The 18,132-nt window shown below is 32.4% G+C and overlaps 1 protein-coding gene across 1 annotated transcript; it reads right to left on the bottom strand.

Annotated features, from left to right (window-relative positions):
• Nucleotides 1–14,007: 14,007 nt before the first annotated feature.
• On the bottom strand, nucleotides 14,008–16,802 carry LOC139900228 (uncharacterized). Its single transcript, XM_071883020.1, has 9 exons — nucleotides 16,776–16,802; nucleotides 16,668–16,721; nucleotides 16,505–16,573; nucleotides 16,248–16,335; nucleotides 15,073–15,118; nucleotides 14,533–14,626; nucleotides 14,385–14,437; nucleotides 14,267–14,288; nucleotides 14,008–14,118 (listed from the first exon to the last, which is right to left on the bottom strand). Exons 1-9 carry the CDS (start codon nucleotides 16,800–16,802, stop codon nucleotides 14,008–14,010), a joined length of 564 nt encoding a protein of 187 aa, XP_071739121.1.
• Nucleotides 16,803–18,132: the final 1,330 nt, after the last annotated feature.

The raw sequence follows: 18,132 nt of genomic DNA, 5'->3' as shown, positions 1-18,132 counted from the left end.
TATTGCAATAATCATTTTGACTATCTCTTCACTATTGGGCCTTATATATCTATGTTACGCTAACTAATATGATTATATTAATAATGTTATAATTCAGTAGGATTATAACTACCTTTAGTGGTTCTTAACTGTAGAAGGTATATAGAGATAGAGATACTGTAAAACGGAGAAAACAAAGGTTGAACAAAAGGTATGAGTAATTGGTTTTTTATTTATAGAAAAATGTACAATGAGAGTTTGGTGGCATTTGGAATCTAGAGAGAGAGAGTGTTTTTTGTTAACCAAAAAATACATACCTTAAACTCTAACTCAACACACCTATTTATACTCAAAAAAATATACTATGCAATATCTATAATAATAATAAAATTATCATCCAATTATTACTTTTATAACACTCCCCCTTGGACGATAATTTTATTAGTGAATAACTAGTACTGCCTCGTTAAAAACCTTACTAAAGAAAACCCTTTGGGATAAAACTTTAGCTAAGGGAAAAAGAGTGCAGCATAGAGTTGAATCCCCCTCAAGTAGGCAACGCCTGAGTTGTTACATCTTCTGAACATGCCTCATGCCAATATTATGAACGTGTGTTCTGAAAATAGCAGTTGGAAGTGCTTTGGTGAAAAGGTCAGCAGAGTTTTTGCTGGACTGAACATATCTCATTTGAATCTGGTTGTCCTTAATGAGATTTTGAGTGTATGAGAAGAATCTAGGGGGTATGTGTTTTGTTCGGTCACTTTTGATATACCCTTCTTTCATCTGTGTTATGCAAGCTACATTATCTTCATAGATAGTTGTTGAACTTTTATTGCGTTCTAGTCCACAATAATCAGTAATGAGTTGTGTCATTGATCTCAACCAAAAACATTCCCGACTGGCTTCATGTAATGCAATTACTTCGGCATGATTTGATGATGTTGCAACAAGTGTTTGTTTTTGAGAACGCCATGATATTGCGGTACCTCCATTTAGGAATACATATCCATTTTGAGATTTAGCTTTATGTGGATCAGATAAATAACCTGCATCTGCATAACCAACCAAATCTTGTTTTGATTCGTTAGAATAAAATAATCCTAAATCAGTAGTTCCTCGAAGGTATCGAAATATGTGTTTGATCCCATTCCAGTGTCTTTTGGTAGGAGCTGAGCTGAACCTTGCCAACAAATTAACTGCAAAAGAAATGTCAGATCTTGTACAATTTGTAAGATACATAAGAGCTCCAATTGCACTAAGATATGGTACTTCTGGTCCCAGGATATCTTCATGATCTTCACAGGGACGAAATGGATCAGTGTCAACATTAAGTGATCTAACAACCATAGGAGTACTTAATGGTTTTGCCTTGTCCATATTAAAACGTTTTAAAATCTTTTCAGTATATGTTGTTTGATGTATAAGTAAACCATTAGGCATATGTTCAATTTGTAAACCAAGGCAATACTTGGTTTTTCCGAGATCTTTCATTTCAAATTCTTTCTTTAGAAGTTGAATGGCTTCATGGATCTCTTTATTTGTACCTATGATATTAAGATCATCAACATAAACAGCTATGATCACATATCCGGATGTTGTTTTCTTAATGAAAACACATGGGCAAATAAGATTATTGGTATACCCTTTGTTTATCAAGTAATCACTTAATCGTTTATACCACATGCGACCCGATTGTTTCAACCCATATAAAGACCTTTGTAACTTGATTGAGTACATTTCTTTGGGTTTTGCATTGGTTGCTTCTGATACCTTAAATCCTTCAGGTATCTTCATATATATATCACTATCAAGTGATCCATAAAGATAAGCAGTCACAACATCCATGAGATGCATTTCTAAATTTTCAGAAACTGCCAGGCTGATTAAGTATCTAAAAGTAATTGCATCCATAACAGGAGAATAAGTTTCCTCATAATCAATTCCCGGTCTTTGAGAAAAACCTTGAGCTACAAGTCTAGCTTTATACCTTGTAACTTCATTTTTCTCATTTCTTTTTCGCACAAAAACCCATCTATATCCCACAGGTTTCACATCTTTAGGTGTGAGAATGATAGATTCGAAAACTTTTCTTTTATTGAGTGATTCAAATTCAGCTCGTATTGCTCCTTTCCAATGATCCCAATCATGTCTATTTTGACATTCCATGACGGATTTTGGTTCTGGATCATCATCATCATTCATGATGTCATATGCAACATTATATGAAAATATCTCATCAAGATTTTTCATTTCATTTCGGTTCCATAATATTTTTGAATGTGCGTAATTGATTGAAAATTCCGTATTGACATCATCAATCTCCTCTGCAGAAGGAGTATTGATTTGTAGTTCTTCTTGAACACTTTCTTTTACCTCATTATCAGCTGATTTTCTTTTCCGAGGATTTTTATCTTTGGAACCAATTGGTCTCCCACGTTTCTGGCGTGGCAAAGACTCAAGAATAACATTATTGCCAGTTTTTGGAATTTCAATTCGAGCTGGAGCATTTGCTGCTGGTATATATGATTTAGTCACTCTTTTTGTATCTGTAAATGCATCAGGCAATTTATTTGCAAGTTCTTGCATATGCATTATTTTTTGAACTTCGATCTCGCATTCTTTTGTGCGAGGATCAAGATACATTAATTGAGGTTCACACCATGAAACATCATTTTCTTTATTTTTTATTTCTCCCCCTAATCTAGGGAATAATGTTTCATTAAAGTGACAATCAGCAAAACGTGCTGTAAAAACATCACCCGTCATGGGTTCAATATATCTTATTATTGAAGATGTTTCATATCCAACATATATTCCCATCCTTCTTTGAGGACCCATTTTAGTGCGTTGTGGTGGTGCGATAGGGACATAAACCGCACAACCAAATGTTCTAAGGTGGGAAATATTTGGCTGATGACCAAAAGCAAGTTGCAAAGGAGAATATGTATGACTTGCGCTTGGTCTAATGCGAATCAATGATGCAGCATGCAAAATTGCATGGCCCCATACAGATACTGGGAGTTTTGTTCGCATTATCAATGGTCTAGCTATTAGCTGCAATCGTTTAATTAATGATTCAGCTAAACCATTTTGTGTATGCACATGGGCAACGGGATGTTCAACAATAATCCCAATAGACATGCAAAAGTTATTAAATGCTTGAGACGTAAACTCACCGGCATTATCTAGTCTCACCCTTTTAATAGTATAATCAGGGAAATGTGCTCTCAATTTAATAATTTGAGCAAGAAATTTTGCAAATGCCATATTTCGACTTGATAATAGACAAACATGAGACCATCTACTAGATGCGTCTATTAGAACCATAAAATATCTAAATGGTCCACATGGTGGATGAATTGGTCCACATATATCACCTTGAATTCTTTCAAGAAACATTGGTGATTCTTTTTCAACCTTAAGAGGTGATGGTCTTATTATCAACTTTCCAAGTGAGCATGATGTACATGGGATAAGTGCATCATGAGGGATCCTTTGATCCGCCAATGGATGTCCATGTGTATTTTGTATTATTCTTTTCATCATTGTTGATCCTGGGTGACCTAATCTCTCATGCCACAAACTGATCATTACAGGATCACATAATTTTTCTTTAACTACCACATTTACTTCAGGTACATTTATATGTGTATAATGTAAACCAGAATAAAGTCTTGGTAGTTTTTCAATTACACGATTCTTATCAGTGATACTTAAATATTTTTCATTTTCTGTTGTCACTGACTGATAATCATATCCATTTTGGTATATGTCAGAGAAACTTAATAAATTTCTCTTTGACATGGGAGAAAATAAGGCATTATTTATCAGAAAATTCGTACCATTTGGTAACATGAATTTTGCCTTTCCCATTCCTTTTATTAAGTCCACAGGACCTGATATAGTATGTATAGTTCCTTCCGTTGCTTTCAAGTCTGTAAAATATTTTTTAGATTTGAGTATGGTGTGAGTGGCACCACTGTCTGCAATACAAATATCTCCACCATTTGACTGGTTTTTTACTCCAGCAGTATACATCATGAACTTCAAAAAAAAATATGAGAAACAAATAATGAGTATATAATTCATCAATATATTACATTCAAAACATGTTACAAACGATAGCACATAATAAGGAAATATGTAGTAAACTAGATATGGTGTAGATTGAAAATCTACAACCATTTATTTAACGAGAACATATAATAGGATATCTATATATATATATATATATATAGATATTAGAAATTTATTCATTAAAGTAGTCACAAGTTGGCTCAGTGATTTTTGTATCAAGGTCATCCACAAGATTTGCTTCTTTTCCTTTTCCCTTTAGGGATTCTTGATACCGATTAACAGAATGCTGATTTGTTCGGCAGTTTTTAGACCAGTGGCCAATTTTACCACATCGGTAACAAGAATCTTCAACATTCTTTGAAGAGCCTTCTTCAACATTGTGATTTGTGGGATTGTATGGTGTTTGGATTTTATAATTTTGTGGATTATTATTTCTTTGTCCACGACCACGACCACCACGACCACGACCACCACCACGACCATTACCATAAGGGTGATTTCGAACATAGTTATGATTTTTATTATTGTTATGGTAATTTCCATGATGATGGTTTTGGCCAATATGGCTACGACCTCTTCCACACCCTCGTCCATGTGCATTTCTTCTTTTATTATTATTATTATTATTGTTAATAGCATTAGCTTCAGGAAATGCTAGCGCACCGGTAGGACGAGATTCTTGATTTTTCATCAGTAATTCTTTATTAACTTCTGCAACTAAGAGATAAGTTTGAAGTTTGGAAAAAGTTTTATAATTCTGCAATCTTAAATTTTCTTGCACAGTTATATTTGCAGAATGCATTGTGAAGAAAGTTTTCTCCATCATATCAGCATCACTTATTTCTTGACCACAGAATTGAAGCTTTGAACGAATCTTGAACATGGCCGAGCTGTATTCACTTACCTTTTTGAAATCTTGGAACCTTAGATTTCTCCATTCTTCCCTCGCAGCTGGAAGTAATATTTCCTTTTGATTATCGAATCTACTCTTGATACTTTCCCATAAAACATGTGGATCTTTGATAGTGAGAAACATATGTTTTAAGGTGGTATCAATATGTTTGCGAATAAAAGCAATTGATTTTAATTTATCTTGATCGAAACAAGTATTATTTTCTTTTAAAGTTTCTAGAATACCCAATGATCCAAGATTTATTTCTACGTCCATAACCCATGATGTGTAGTTTGTTCCCGATACGTCTAAGGCATCAAACTCAAGCTTTGATAAGTTTGACATTTTCTATTTTCAGAAAGATGAACAACATAAATCATAATCATAATCATAATCATAATATTTTTTTTTTTCGTAGATAAATAACAACATGCAATTAGAATTAGATTAGATTCATAAGTAGTAAACAAAGGAATAATGGTATGATTACAAATAATAAAATCATAAGGGAATATAGGTTCATATTATATTATATTATTAATGATATTATTATAATATATATTAAGTTATAATATATATTATTATAATATATTTTTCTTATTTTAACCTTTAAGATTTACTTTTAATAAAAATACAAACTACTTTTCTTATTTTAACTTTTAAGATTTACTTTTAATAAAAATACAAACTACTTTTTTTATTTTAACTTTTAAGATTTACTTTTAATAAAAATACAAACTATTTTTTCTATTTTAACTTTTAAGATTTACTTTTAATAAAAATACAAACTACTTTTTTTATTTTAACTTTTAAGATTTACTTTTAATAAAAATACAAACTACTTTTTCTATTTTAACTTTTAAGATTATAAATTTAAGAATAAACATTAGTATGCATGAAATAAATAATGATTAATTGCATAAGTAATCATAAATGTTAGATAACATATAAAGACCCCATCGTATTCGTATTGATCGGAATTAATCTCGACCCATGGTACCGTGTTGTCAAATGACGTGTTGCGTACATAAAGTACCGTGTTGTCAAATGACGTGTTGCGTACAATCATGAGGTCTTATTAACATAAATATAAATGTTAGTGAAGTTAATAAGAGTTAGATTACAGAAAATATAATTCAGGTGGTATAACCGACCATATATAACTTAAATAACATAAATATAAATGTTAGTGAACATAACTGTAAATGTTAGTATACATAAATAAATGTTAGATAACATAAATATAAATGTTAGTATACATAAATAAATGTTAGATAACATAAATGTAAATTAGGCGACAGTGTCGACCATATATCATTTAGGTGGTATAACCGACCATATATTAGTTAGGTGGCAGAGCCAACCATATTTAGTATAAATGTTGAGATAATCGTGCTGATAACGTGTTATAATTCAGTAGGCTTATAACTACCTTTAGTGGTTCTTGACTGTAGAAGGTATATAGAGATAGAGATACTGTAAAACGGAGAAAACAAAGGTTGAACAAAAGGTATGAGTAATTGGTTTTTTTATTTATAGAAAAATGTACAATGAGAGTTTGGTGGCATTTGGAATCTAGAGAGAGAGAGTGTTTTTTGTTAACCAAAAATACATACCTTAAACTCTAACTCAACACACCTATTTATACTCAAAAAAATATACTATGCAATATCTATAATAATAATAAAATTATCATCCAATTATTACTTTTATAACAAATAAGAGATTGTTATGTTTTACAGATAAGTTTGCTATAGAAGTAGACATATGCAAAAATGCCTATATAATCTATTCTTTGCAACACATTTTTATCTTAGAAAACAGTCTTATAATATTAAAAAATGAGACAGAATACTAATTGCGTGTTTAGGGATTAGGATTTAATGTATTGGGTTTACGTTGGGTGAGTTAATTTTATTTTCATACAAAATATACTTTACCAAATATGATTTAACCATTGATAGATCACATTCATAAAGTACATTTGAGAATCTTCCTCTTTTTTAACATGTTATTGACAAATGTTTATGGATTGTTTAACGATAAAATATGAATGTGATTTAGCGGCTGCCGGAAGAGCTTCAAAAACTACATGAACTACAAAGTAATTGTGACTGTGAGTGTACAAAGTAAATGTGACTATGAGTGTCTCGATCTGAACAACAAAACTCATATATGGAGTTTGAAGCAAGAAAAAAGATCAACGAAAAAGTATGTTTCTAAAGGGTGGCTAAAGTCTTAATTGTAAATGGGTATGTTCCGGACGACAAGTGTTTGATTGCGTTCCTGCGTGACGAGCGCAAGTTCATCATGGTCTTAGATGGAACTCACCCGGTGTAACAGTTTGTTTCAGTATCAAAGTCTTTTGATTCTGCAGGTTTACCGTTAGTTTGTGTAGAAGTGTTAATGAATATGTTAAATGATGTATCTATGGATTTAATATCTTTCTATTTTGATGCTTACGCATGTAATTATTAAACACTTTTAAATGTAACTTATGGTAGTTTAGTAACCATTGAATAGTTTGGCATGTAATTGAACTTTATGATATGCCAATCGATGAATCGTGGTAATTTTATGCTACAGATCTTATCAATAAACACGAGTTGGAATTAAGCAACTAAAATGTATGATCTTATATTTGTATAATCTTGTTCTTCTGTATATTAAAAAAAATTGCCAATATAAATATGTTACAAATAGTATTCTTATTGAAACATCAACTTCATATTGATCATCTTCTATTGTTAGATTGTTTAGATAACCAAATTCAAAGCAAAATAACAAATACAATACAGTATAATATAATATGGTATTAATAAATGATTTCACCCCTTCAAAATTCCCGCGAAATCGCGGGTCTTTAACTAGTATATATATATATATATATATATATATATATATATATATATATATATATATATATATATATATATATATATATATATATATATATATATATATATATAATAATAATAATAATAATAATAATAATAATAATAATAATAATAAAAATAATAAATGTTATAATTCAGTAGGCTTATAACTACCTTTAGTGGTTTGATTCTTGATGTTATAATTCAGTAGGCTTATAACTACCTTTAGTGGTTTGATTCTTGATGTTATAATTCAGTAGGCTTATAACTACCTTTAGTGATTTGATTCTTGATTTAGAATACTAATAATGAAGTGTAAGAACAAAGATGATAATGGAGAGAAAGAAAGAAACACTTTGTAAGTGTGAGAAATGGTGCAAGTTTAATGCTTGCATTCATGAGTATTTATAGCCTAAAATCTCAATATAAAAATACATACTTTGTGTACCAAAATTGACTATATGTATACACCAAAATTGACTATCCATATCTATATTATTATTATTATTATAACACTCCCCCTTGGATAGCAATTTTATTTTGTTGAAGATCAACTATAAATTACTGCCTCGTTAAAAACCTTGCTAAAGAAAACCCAGTGGGAAAAAACTTTAGCTAAGGGAAAAAGAGTGCAGCATGGAGTTGACTCCCCCTCAAGTAGACATCGCTTCAGCTGTTACATCTTTTGAACATGTCTCATGCCAATGTTATGAACGTGTGTTCTGAAAATAGCAGTTGGAAGTGCTTTCGTGAAAAGATCAGCAGAGTTTTTGCTAGATTGCACATATCTCATTTCAATCTGGTTGTCCTTAATGAGATTTTGAGTGTATGAGAAGAATCTAGGTGGTATGTGTTTTGTTCGGTCACTTTTGATATACCCTTCTTTCATCTGTGCTATGCAAGCTGCATTATCTTCATAGATAGTTGTTGGACTTTTATCGCGTTCTAGTCCACAAGAATCAGTAATGAGTTGTGTCATTGATCTCAACCAAAAACATTCTCGAGTAGCTTCATGTAATGCAATCACTTCGGCATGATTTGACGATGTAGCAACAAGTGTTTGTTTTTGAGAACGCCATGATATTGCAGTACCTCCATTTAGGAATACATATCCAGTTTGAGATTTAGCTTTATGTGGATCAGATAAATAACCTGCATCTGCATAACCAACCAAATCTTGTTTTGATTCGTTAGAATAAAATAATCCTAAATCAGTAGTTCCTCGAAGGTATCGAAATATGTGTTTGATCCCATTCCAGTGTCTTTTGGTAGGAGCAGAGCTGAACCTTGCCAACAAATTAACTGCAAAAGAAATGTCAGGTCTTGTACAATTTGTAAGATACATAAGAGCTCCAATTGCACTAAGATATGGTACTTCTGGTCCAAGAATGTCTTCTTGATCTTCACATGGACGAAATGGATCAGCTTCAACATTGAGTGATCTAACAACCATAGGAGTACTTAATGGTTTTGCCTTGTCCATATTGAAACGTTTCAAAATCTTTTCAGTATATGTTGTTTGATGTACAAGTAAACCATTAGGCATATGCTCAATTTGTAAACCAAGGCAATACTTGGTTTTTCCGAGATCTTTCATTTCAAATTCTTTCTTTAGAAGTTGAATGGCTTCATGGATCTCTTTATTTGTACCTATGATGTTAAGATCATCAACATAAACAGCTATGATCACATATCCGGATGTTGTTTTCTTAATGAAAACACAAGGGCAAGTAAGATTATTTGTATACCCTTTGCTTATCAAGTAATCACTTAATCGGTTATACCACATACGTCCCGATTGTTTTAACCCATATAAAGATCTTTGTAATTTAATCGAATACATTTCTTTGGGTTTTGCATTTGATGCTTCTGGTACCTTAAATCCTCCAGGTATCTTCATATATATATCACTATCAAGTGATCCATATAGATAAGCAGTCACAACATCCATGAGATGCATTTCTAAATTTTTAGAAACTGCCAGACTGATTAAGTACCTAAAAGTAATTGCATCCATAACAGGAGAATAAGTTTCTTCATAATCAATTCCCGGTCTTTGAGAAAAACCTTGAGCTACAAGTCTAGCTTTATACCTTGTAACTTCATTTTTCTCATTTCTTTTTCGGACAAAAATCCATCTGTATCCTACAGGTTTCACATCTTTAGGAGTGAGAATGATGGATCCGAAAACTTTTCTTTTATTGAGTGATTCTAATTCAGCTCGTATTGCTTCTTTCCATTGAGCCCAATCATGTCTATTTTGACATTCAACCATAGATGTTGGTTCTGGATCATCATCATTATTCATGATGTCATATGCAACATTAAATGAAAATTTCTCATCAAGATTTTTCATTTCATTTCGGTTCCATAATATTTTTGAATATGCATAATTGATTGCAATTTCTGTATTGACATCATCAATCTCCTCTGCAGTAGGAGTACTGATTTGTGGTTCTTCTTGAACACTTTCTTTTACTTCATTATCAGCTGATTTTCTTTTTCGAGGATTTTTATCCTTTGAACCGATTGGTCTTCCACGTTTCTGACGTGGCAAAGATTCATGAGTGACGTTATTGCCAGCTTTTGGAATTTCAATTCGAGCTGGAGTATTTACTGCTGGTATATATGATTTTGTCACCGTTTTTGTATCTGTAAATGCATCAGGCAATTGATTTGCAAGTTCTTGTATATGCATTATCTTTTGAACTTCTGTCTCGCATTCTTTTGTGCGAGGATCAAGATACTTTAATTGAGGTTCACACCATGAAACATCATTTTCTTTATTTTTCATTTCTCCCCCTAATCTAGGGAACAATGTTTCATTAAAATGACAATCAGCAAAACGTGCTGTAAAAACGTCACCTGTCATAGGTTCAATATACCTTAATATTGAAGATGTTTCATATCCAACATATATTCCCAACCTCCTTTGAGGACCCATTTTTGTACGTTGTGGTGTCGCAATTGGAACATACACTGCACAACCAAATGTTCTAAGATGGGAAATATTTGGCTCTTGACCAAAAGCAAGTTGTAGGGGGGAATATTTATGACTTGCACTTGGTCTGATGCGAATCAATGCAGCAGCATGTAAAATTGCATGACCCCATATAGATACAGGGAGTTTTGTTCTCATTATCAATGGTCTAGCGATTAACTGTAAACGTTTAATCAATGACTCGGCTAAACCATTTTGTGTATGCACATGAGCAACAGAATGTTCAACAACAATTCCTATAGACATGCAATAGTCATTAAATGCTTGAGATGTAAATTCACCAGCATTATCAAGTCTCACCCTTTTAATGGTGTAATCAGGAAAATGAGCTCTCAATTTAATAATTTGGGCAAGAAATTTTGCAAATGCCACATTACGGCTTGATAACAGACAAACATGAGACCATCTGCTAGATGCGTCTATTAGAACCATGAAATATCTAAATGGTCCACATGGTGGATGAATTGGTCCACATATATCACCTTGAATTCTTTCAAGAAACATTTGTGATTCTTTCTCAACCTTAAGTGGTGAGGGTCTAGTTATCAATTTTCCAAGAGAGCAAGATGTACATGGAACCATTGTATCATGATGGATTTTTCTATCCTTTAGTGGATGTCCATGAGTACATTCAATAATCCTTTTCATCATTGTTGATCCTGGATGGCCTAATCTGTTATGCCATAAACTGAATACACCAGGATCAATATATTTTTCGTTAACTACTATATGTATTTCTGGTACATTTATATGTGTATAATGTAATCCAGAACTAAGTCTTGGCAGTTTTTCAACCACATGACTCTTGTCAGTGATACTTAAATATTTCTCATTTTCTGTTGTCACTGACTGATAATCATACCCGTTAAGGTATATGTCGGAGAAACTCAATAAATTTCTGCTTGACTTGGGAGAAAATAAGGCATCATTTATTAAAAATTTTGTACCATTTGGTAGTATGAAATTTGCCTTTCCTATACCTTTTATCAAGTTAGCAGGTCCTGATATTGTATGTATAGTTCCTTCCGTTGGTTTTAGATCAATAAAATATTTCTCGGATTTAAGTATAGTGTGTGTAGTTTCACTGTCTGCTATACAGAGATCTCCACCACTTGATTGATGTTGTATTCCAGCAAAATTCATATTGAACTTCATATATAAGAAATAAATAGTGAGTACATTAATATTACACAATATTTTAAACGCAAATAGATAGTACTGAAACATTTAGCAAACATAATGACAAAGACAGACGATATTAAATCGTTTATTTTTCAAAAGACACACAACTTAAACATTCAAGAAATCTTCATATAAATCAGATGGTTTCTCAGTGACTGTTGGATCAATATTATCCACAAAATTTACTTCCTTTTCTTTACCTTTCAGCGAATCCTGATACATCTTAACAAGATGTTTAGATGTTCGGCAAGTATTAGCCCAGTGGCCCATTCTATCACATCTGTAGCAAGATTCTTCAGAATTTTTAGAAGAATTTTCTTCAACATCTTGTTTAATGGGCTTGTTTTGTGGTTGATATTTATATTTTCGTGGATTACTATTTCTTTGACCACCACGGCCACGACCACGACCACGTCCACGCCCATTACCATTACCATAAGGATGGTTTCTACCATAGTTATGGCTTTTGGCATGATGATGGTGATGGTTATTATAACCACGACCTTGCCCGCGTCCTTGTCCCTGTTTATAATTATTTGCAGTATTTGCTTCAGGGATTGCAAGTGTACCAGTAGGACGGGATTGCTGATTTTTCATTAATAGCTCATCATTTTGCTCTGCAACTAAGAGATATGAATTAAGTTCAGGATATGTTTTGAACTTTAGCATTCTCAAATTTCTTTGCACTGTGATATTTGCAGCATTCATTGTGGAGAAAGTTTTCTCCATCATGTCTGCATCACTAATTTCATGTCCACAGAATTTAAGTTGTGAACATGTATTATACAGAGCTGAGCTGTATTCATTTACTTTCTTAAAGTCTTGGAACCTTAATGTTCTCCATTGTTCCATTGCAGCTGGAAGTAAAATTTCTCTTTGATTATTGAATCTGCTTTTGAGACCTTCCCATAAAACATGGGGATCTTCTACAGTCACATAATTATTTTGTAAGCATTCATCAATATGTTGATGAATAAAGCAACATGCCGTAGCTTGTTCTTTTTCAGAACAAGTGTTGTTTTCATTTATGGTTTCAAGAATGCCCATTGATTTAAGATGCATTTTTACTTTTATAACCCATGACATGTAGTTGTTTCCAGTTGATTCTAAAGGAGTAAATTTAAGCTTTTCCAGATTCGACATTTTCTATTATCAAAAATTAAAACAAACATCATGATAAATTAGAGTCAATTTATATTCATAAGTATATAAACATTAAACATAAATTTAATATAACATAAATGATAAGTAGGTGACAGTGTCGACCATGTGTAAGTAATCATAAATAAATGTTATATAACAAAAATATAAATATTAGTAAACATAAATGAAAATTTGGCGACAGTGTCGACCATATATTTTTTCAGGTGGTATAACCGACCTATATCATTCTGGTGGTATAACCGACCATATATCATTTTGGTGGTATAACCGACCATATATCATTTTGGTGGTATAACCGACCATATATCATTTTGGTGGCAGAGCCAACCATATTTAGTATTAAGATTATCGTGCTGATAACGTGTTATAATTCAGTAGGCTTATAACTACCTTTAGTGGTTTGATTCTTGATGTTATAATTCAGTAGGCTTATAACTACCTTTAGTGGTTTGATTCTTGATGTTATAATTCAGTAGGCTTATAACTACCTTTAGTGATTTGATTCTTGATTTAGAATACTAATAATGAAGTGTAAGAACAAAGATGATAATGGAGAGAAAGAAAGAAACACTTTGTAAGTGTGAGAAATGGTGCAAGTTTAATGCTTGCATTCATGAGTATTTATAGCCTAAAATCTCAATATAAAAATACATACTTTGTGTACCAAAATTGACTATATGTATACACTAAAATTGACTATCCATATCTATATTATTATTATTATTATAACAATAAAAATTTATACGTGTGGACAAAAAGGGTTCAATAGTGGCCCAAACCCGACTAGACCGTAATCAAATTTATTGCCACCTCTAAAAAATAGTAACAAAAGAAAATTATGTATATGTCCAGTCAATATTCAACAACATTGGAGATAAAGTTGTAGGTGAACTACCAGTCACTCCTGAACCAGACAACGTAACACCCAAGCCTGTGTCGGGAGAAACCTAGTAATAATACGAAACTAAAACACAACTTAAAATGGAATCGAGTTATTAGAAACAAAAAAAAAAAATGTGCATAAAAGGAGAGATCAGAGATGTATATACTTTTAAGTTTGCAGAAAGTGAAGCAATCGCGCTCATATAGTGATACTTGGACTAGGTCCTTGCCAAAACTGCAATAAACAAAATTGACCATTTTCTAAAAAACATGTGCATTAATAGCAATAAGAAAACGAAAAGTTATAAAAAGAGAAAATTGGGGTATGGACCTGTACTCATTGTAAGCCTTGTTATAACCGTGTTGAGTCATGCCAATGTAAACCTACGAGTCATTGAGCCAATGATGTTAATTTTTATCGTAAGTATTACTTATTAATTTATGATTTAATAACAAGGAAAAATAGCATAATATCTTACAATTTCCCATGAAGGTAGACGAAAACCAACTGTTAAGCCTTCAAACACCCGTGCACCCAGTTTCTTACAAGGAATTGCAAGCTCAGCATTAATTCTGCACTCAGAACAATGTTTATAATTACAAATATCACCATCGAATAAAGATACAAGTTTTTGCTGATGGTTTCCAGCCTACAATCTAGAAGCCCACCTTCTAGATGTTTAAAGTAGCATTCTTTGAACATCATGTGGAAGTAGCCAAGTTGAAAATGGTGACGGCCGCCAACCTTTCACGTTCACACGTCACCTTCCTCGTTCACACCTATCTACCGCTATAAGATCTTAGCTATAAATAAAGGTGCAAACCTCAGTTGTAAATCATCCCAAAATCACTGAGGAAAGTGTAATCACAACCTAAATAGTGTGTGTGAGTTTGAGAGTTTTTAGAGTTTTGTAAATACTCGTGTAATATATTCTTGTGAGTAATAGAGTTATTTTCTCTCAAATTTATATCTCTCAACGTCCAAGCGATCCTCTCTTCCCAACATTTGCTAGAGAAACCTGCATTTGGAGTCGAATGTAACATTGCATATGCATTCAAGTCCACCTGAGCATTGATGGGAAAAAAAACATGATAGCAATTAGTGTAGGTGATAATGTAGCAATAGTACCTTCAAAGCATTTTTTTTTTTTCTTTCTTAAGGTGGTAAAGTAAAAGGATGTCTCAAGGAGAAATTAAAAGTCAAACATTCTATGTAAACTCACATACTTTTGCATCGAGCATTTGGGCAATCACCACCAGTGGCGAAGCTTGAACTTTCACATTGGGGGGACGGAAATAATTCAAACGAAAATATGTAGTCTCCGAAAAATGAAGTATTTTTTTATTTTTTTTTGTGCATTTTTACGTCTTTTAAAGAAATACAAAGTTAAAATTATTCCACTAAAAAAAAAAAAGTGGTGAAACAACATCATGGTTATCATTAATAAGCATCGATAATTATAAAAGATCATATCAAAATACAATAATAAATTACAATAAAGAATTAATAGTTTTTTATTAATCATATTAAATACGGAGTTACGTAGTATAATAATAACAGTGCATAACATTAAAGAATTAAAAATTAAAAAAATGTAGGGTGTAGTTTTATTTTTCTTAATTTGAGAACTGAATACAGAATACCACATAACCACAATCAAAATTATTTGAGGGGGTTAGATTTAACAAATTTTACCTATAGTCCCTGTATATAACAAAAAACTGTTATTAAGTCCAAAAGTGTTTTTTGGGGGGGGGGGGGGGGGCTGGAGCCCACCCCTGCCCTAAAGAAGCTTCGCCATTGATCACCACATATAATGTTTAACTGTTATCAACGAAAATGTATCAAGAATTGGCCAATTACTCGGTTTTTGGGATCACCACATTTGGGCAATAACTAATTGGCGATTACTCTGTTTTTGGAGAGGTTCGATCCAGTTAAATCATAATCAGTCAAAAAATGGTCAACCCTTGGTCAACAGGGATTAATAGGTCAACATTCAGTAATGGGTCAATATCCAATTAGTCGGTCAATATCCGATTAATCGATCACCATCCGATTAATAGGTCACCATAAATCAAAATTTATCGGTCAACGTAGGTATTAATCAGTCAAAATCGGTTCAAGTAAAACATAGTCAAACTAATATTCCATATATTAATAATAACTTTGGCAATATATCATTAAGCTTACCTGAGCTGTACGTCTTCACATAGTTAAAGATCACCATTGTAAAATTCCTGATATATAAATCAATCCAACAATTGAGAGTATAATTTACCTAAAAAAAAAAAAAAAAAAACAAAAAAACAAAAAAAAACTTGCTTTATTTAAAGATATAATATAATTCCTAACTTCATAAATCTTTGGGAGGCAATTTCAGACAATCATATTAAGAAGTTAAATTAATTTTTTCATTCATGATGCCAACATGCTAAAACTCTAGTTACTTGAACAAAGTTATATTGTCCTGAACCAGCAACAAAAACATCATTTAATCTGCCAAACTTATCATACCCCTGCCGTAAAACGATACATTTACATTTGCAATCATACTTGCACGTTAATAGTTAATAGTTAACATTGAAACTAAACTATAATATACCGAATTACCGATTGTGATCTAGTTTCCACATCTTTGCAGAACCGAACTACGTAGTCGGTATCCTAAACAAAATACATCCAAAATCAGCAAGTATTAAACCAAATATTCCAAATCACCATTGAACAACAACCAAAATGACTCATTGTATACAATAAATAACCACTCCAGCGTACTCGAACAGATCTCCAATCTAATCACTCTGTATAATATCTCAAAGAAAACAAAATTTCTTCCTTTGTAACCAAGCTAATGTAACATCCCGCCTTTTTCCGTTTATTTTTCCTTTATACTATTTCAAACTCCGTTATATGTTTATAACATCTCCCGTTAATACGCGTTTCAAAATATCTTGTGTAGGTAATTTAACGCACCCGATTCAAAGTTGAGGGACTAGTTTTGCCAAGAGGCCAAAGATTTGACTAGGTCAACTAGTCAAACCTTCAACCTCATCCACTCATCATTTTCTCATTTTCTTTTCTCTTTTCTTCTCCTACTTTCACATTTTCTTTCAATTCACCACATCAAGGAATCATCATCCATTTAATTTCTAGCAAGCTTCAATTCAAACAAAATACATATTTGGAATCCTTGCAACATCCTCTTCGATTCCATACCGATTTCATCAATTTTGGGTAACTTTCTAAAATCACTAATTTTATGTGTTCTTGAGATTTTTGAGTTAAAAGGTTGTTGATTAGTGTCTATGGCTCAAGTCTAGTATGATTATGTGATTTGTATGCTTGTTCTTGTTATTTTGATGTAACTAGTTCATATTGAAAGATAACATGCTTAACCTTGAGATTTGAGTGTTTATATGTTGTTAGATGCTAAGACTTCATGTTTTAATTATGCTCCTAGTGTTACTAGCTTTATTTTGATGTAAAGTTTGATTAAGGAAACCTCCTAAACTTGATTATGAAATTTGGTGAATTTAGTTTAGGGTTTGATGAACTTGAAATGAATCTTAGATGCATTGAATGATTGCCATGTTGTTTTGTTTGCGTTTAGTTGTATTGTATGCTTGATTATCTTCAAAACGGCGTATTACACATGTGCATTAATTTCCCGAATCATAATATGGCATTTATGAACTTGGAGTAATAAATGATGAGCATTAATGGTGATTTTGATATGAGTTTGTTTGGTTTTGATTGAGTAAATGCGTTTAGTTATTCTCCTTGTCAAATTACCTTTCTAATGATATATGATATGCGTTTTAAGTGTTTTCGGTGCATGAGATGTGTTAAATTGTATTTTGGTTCGTGACTTGGACCATTTTTCTGCAAACTGCATGTTTCCCAGGTATTGCGCGCCGCGCATATACCCGCGCGCCGCGCAGAATTGGAAATCCCAGATGTTTGCCTTCGTGGTTAAGTTCTGACCAGGATTTACACTTGGGTGCGCGCCGCGCAACCCATAGCGCGCCGCGCATACTGCCCAGCTCATTTTGTCTTTGTTTTTCATGTCACAAAA

This window comes from Rutidosis leptorrhynchoides, chromosome 3, assembly GCF_046630445.1.
Source record: "Rutidosis leptorrhynchoides isolate AG116_Rl617_1_P2 chromosome 3, CSIRO_AGI_Rlap_v1, whole genome shotgun sequence".
Classification (NCBI taxonomy): domain Eukaryota; kingdom Viridiplantae; phylum Streptophyta; class Magnoliopsida; order Asterales; family Asteraceae; genus Rutidosis; species Rutidosis leptorrhynchoides.
The sequence above is the reverse complement of the archived record's forward strand: the minus strand, read 5'-3'. Positions and strand labels throughout refer to the sequence as shown.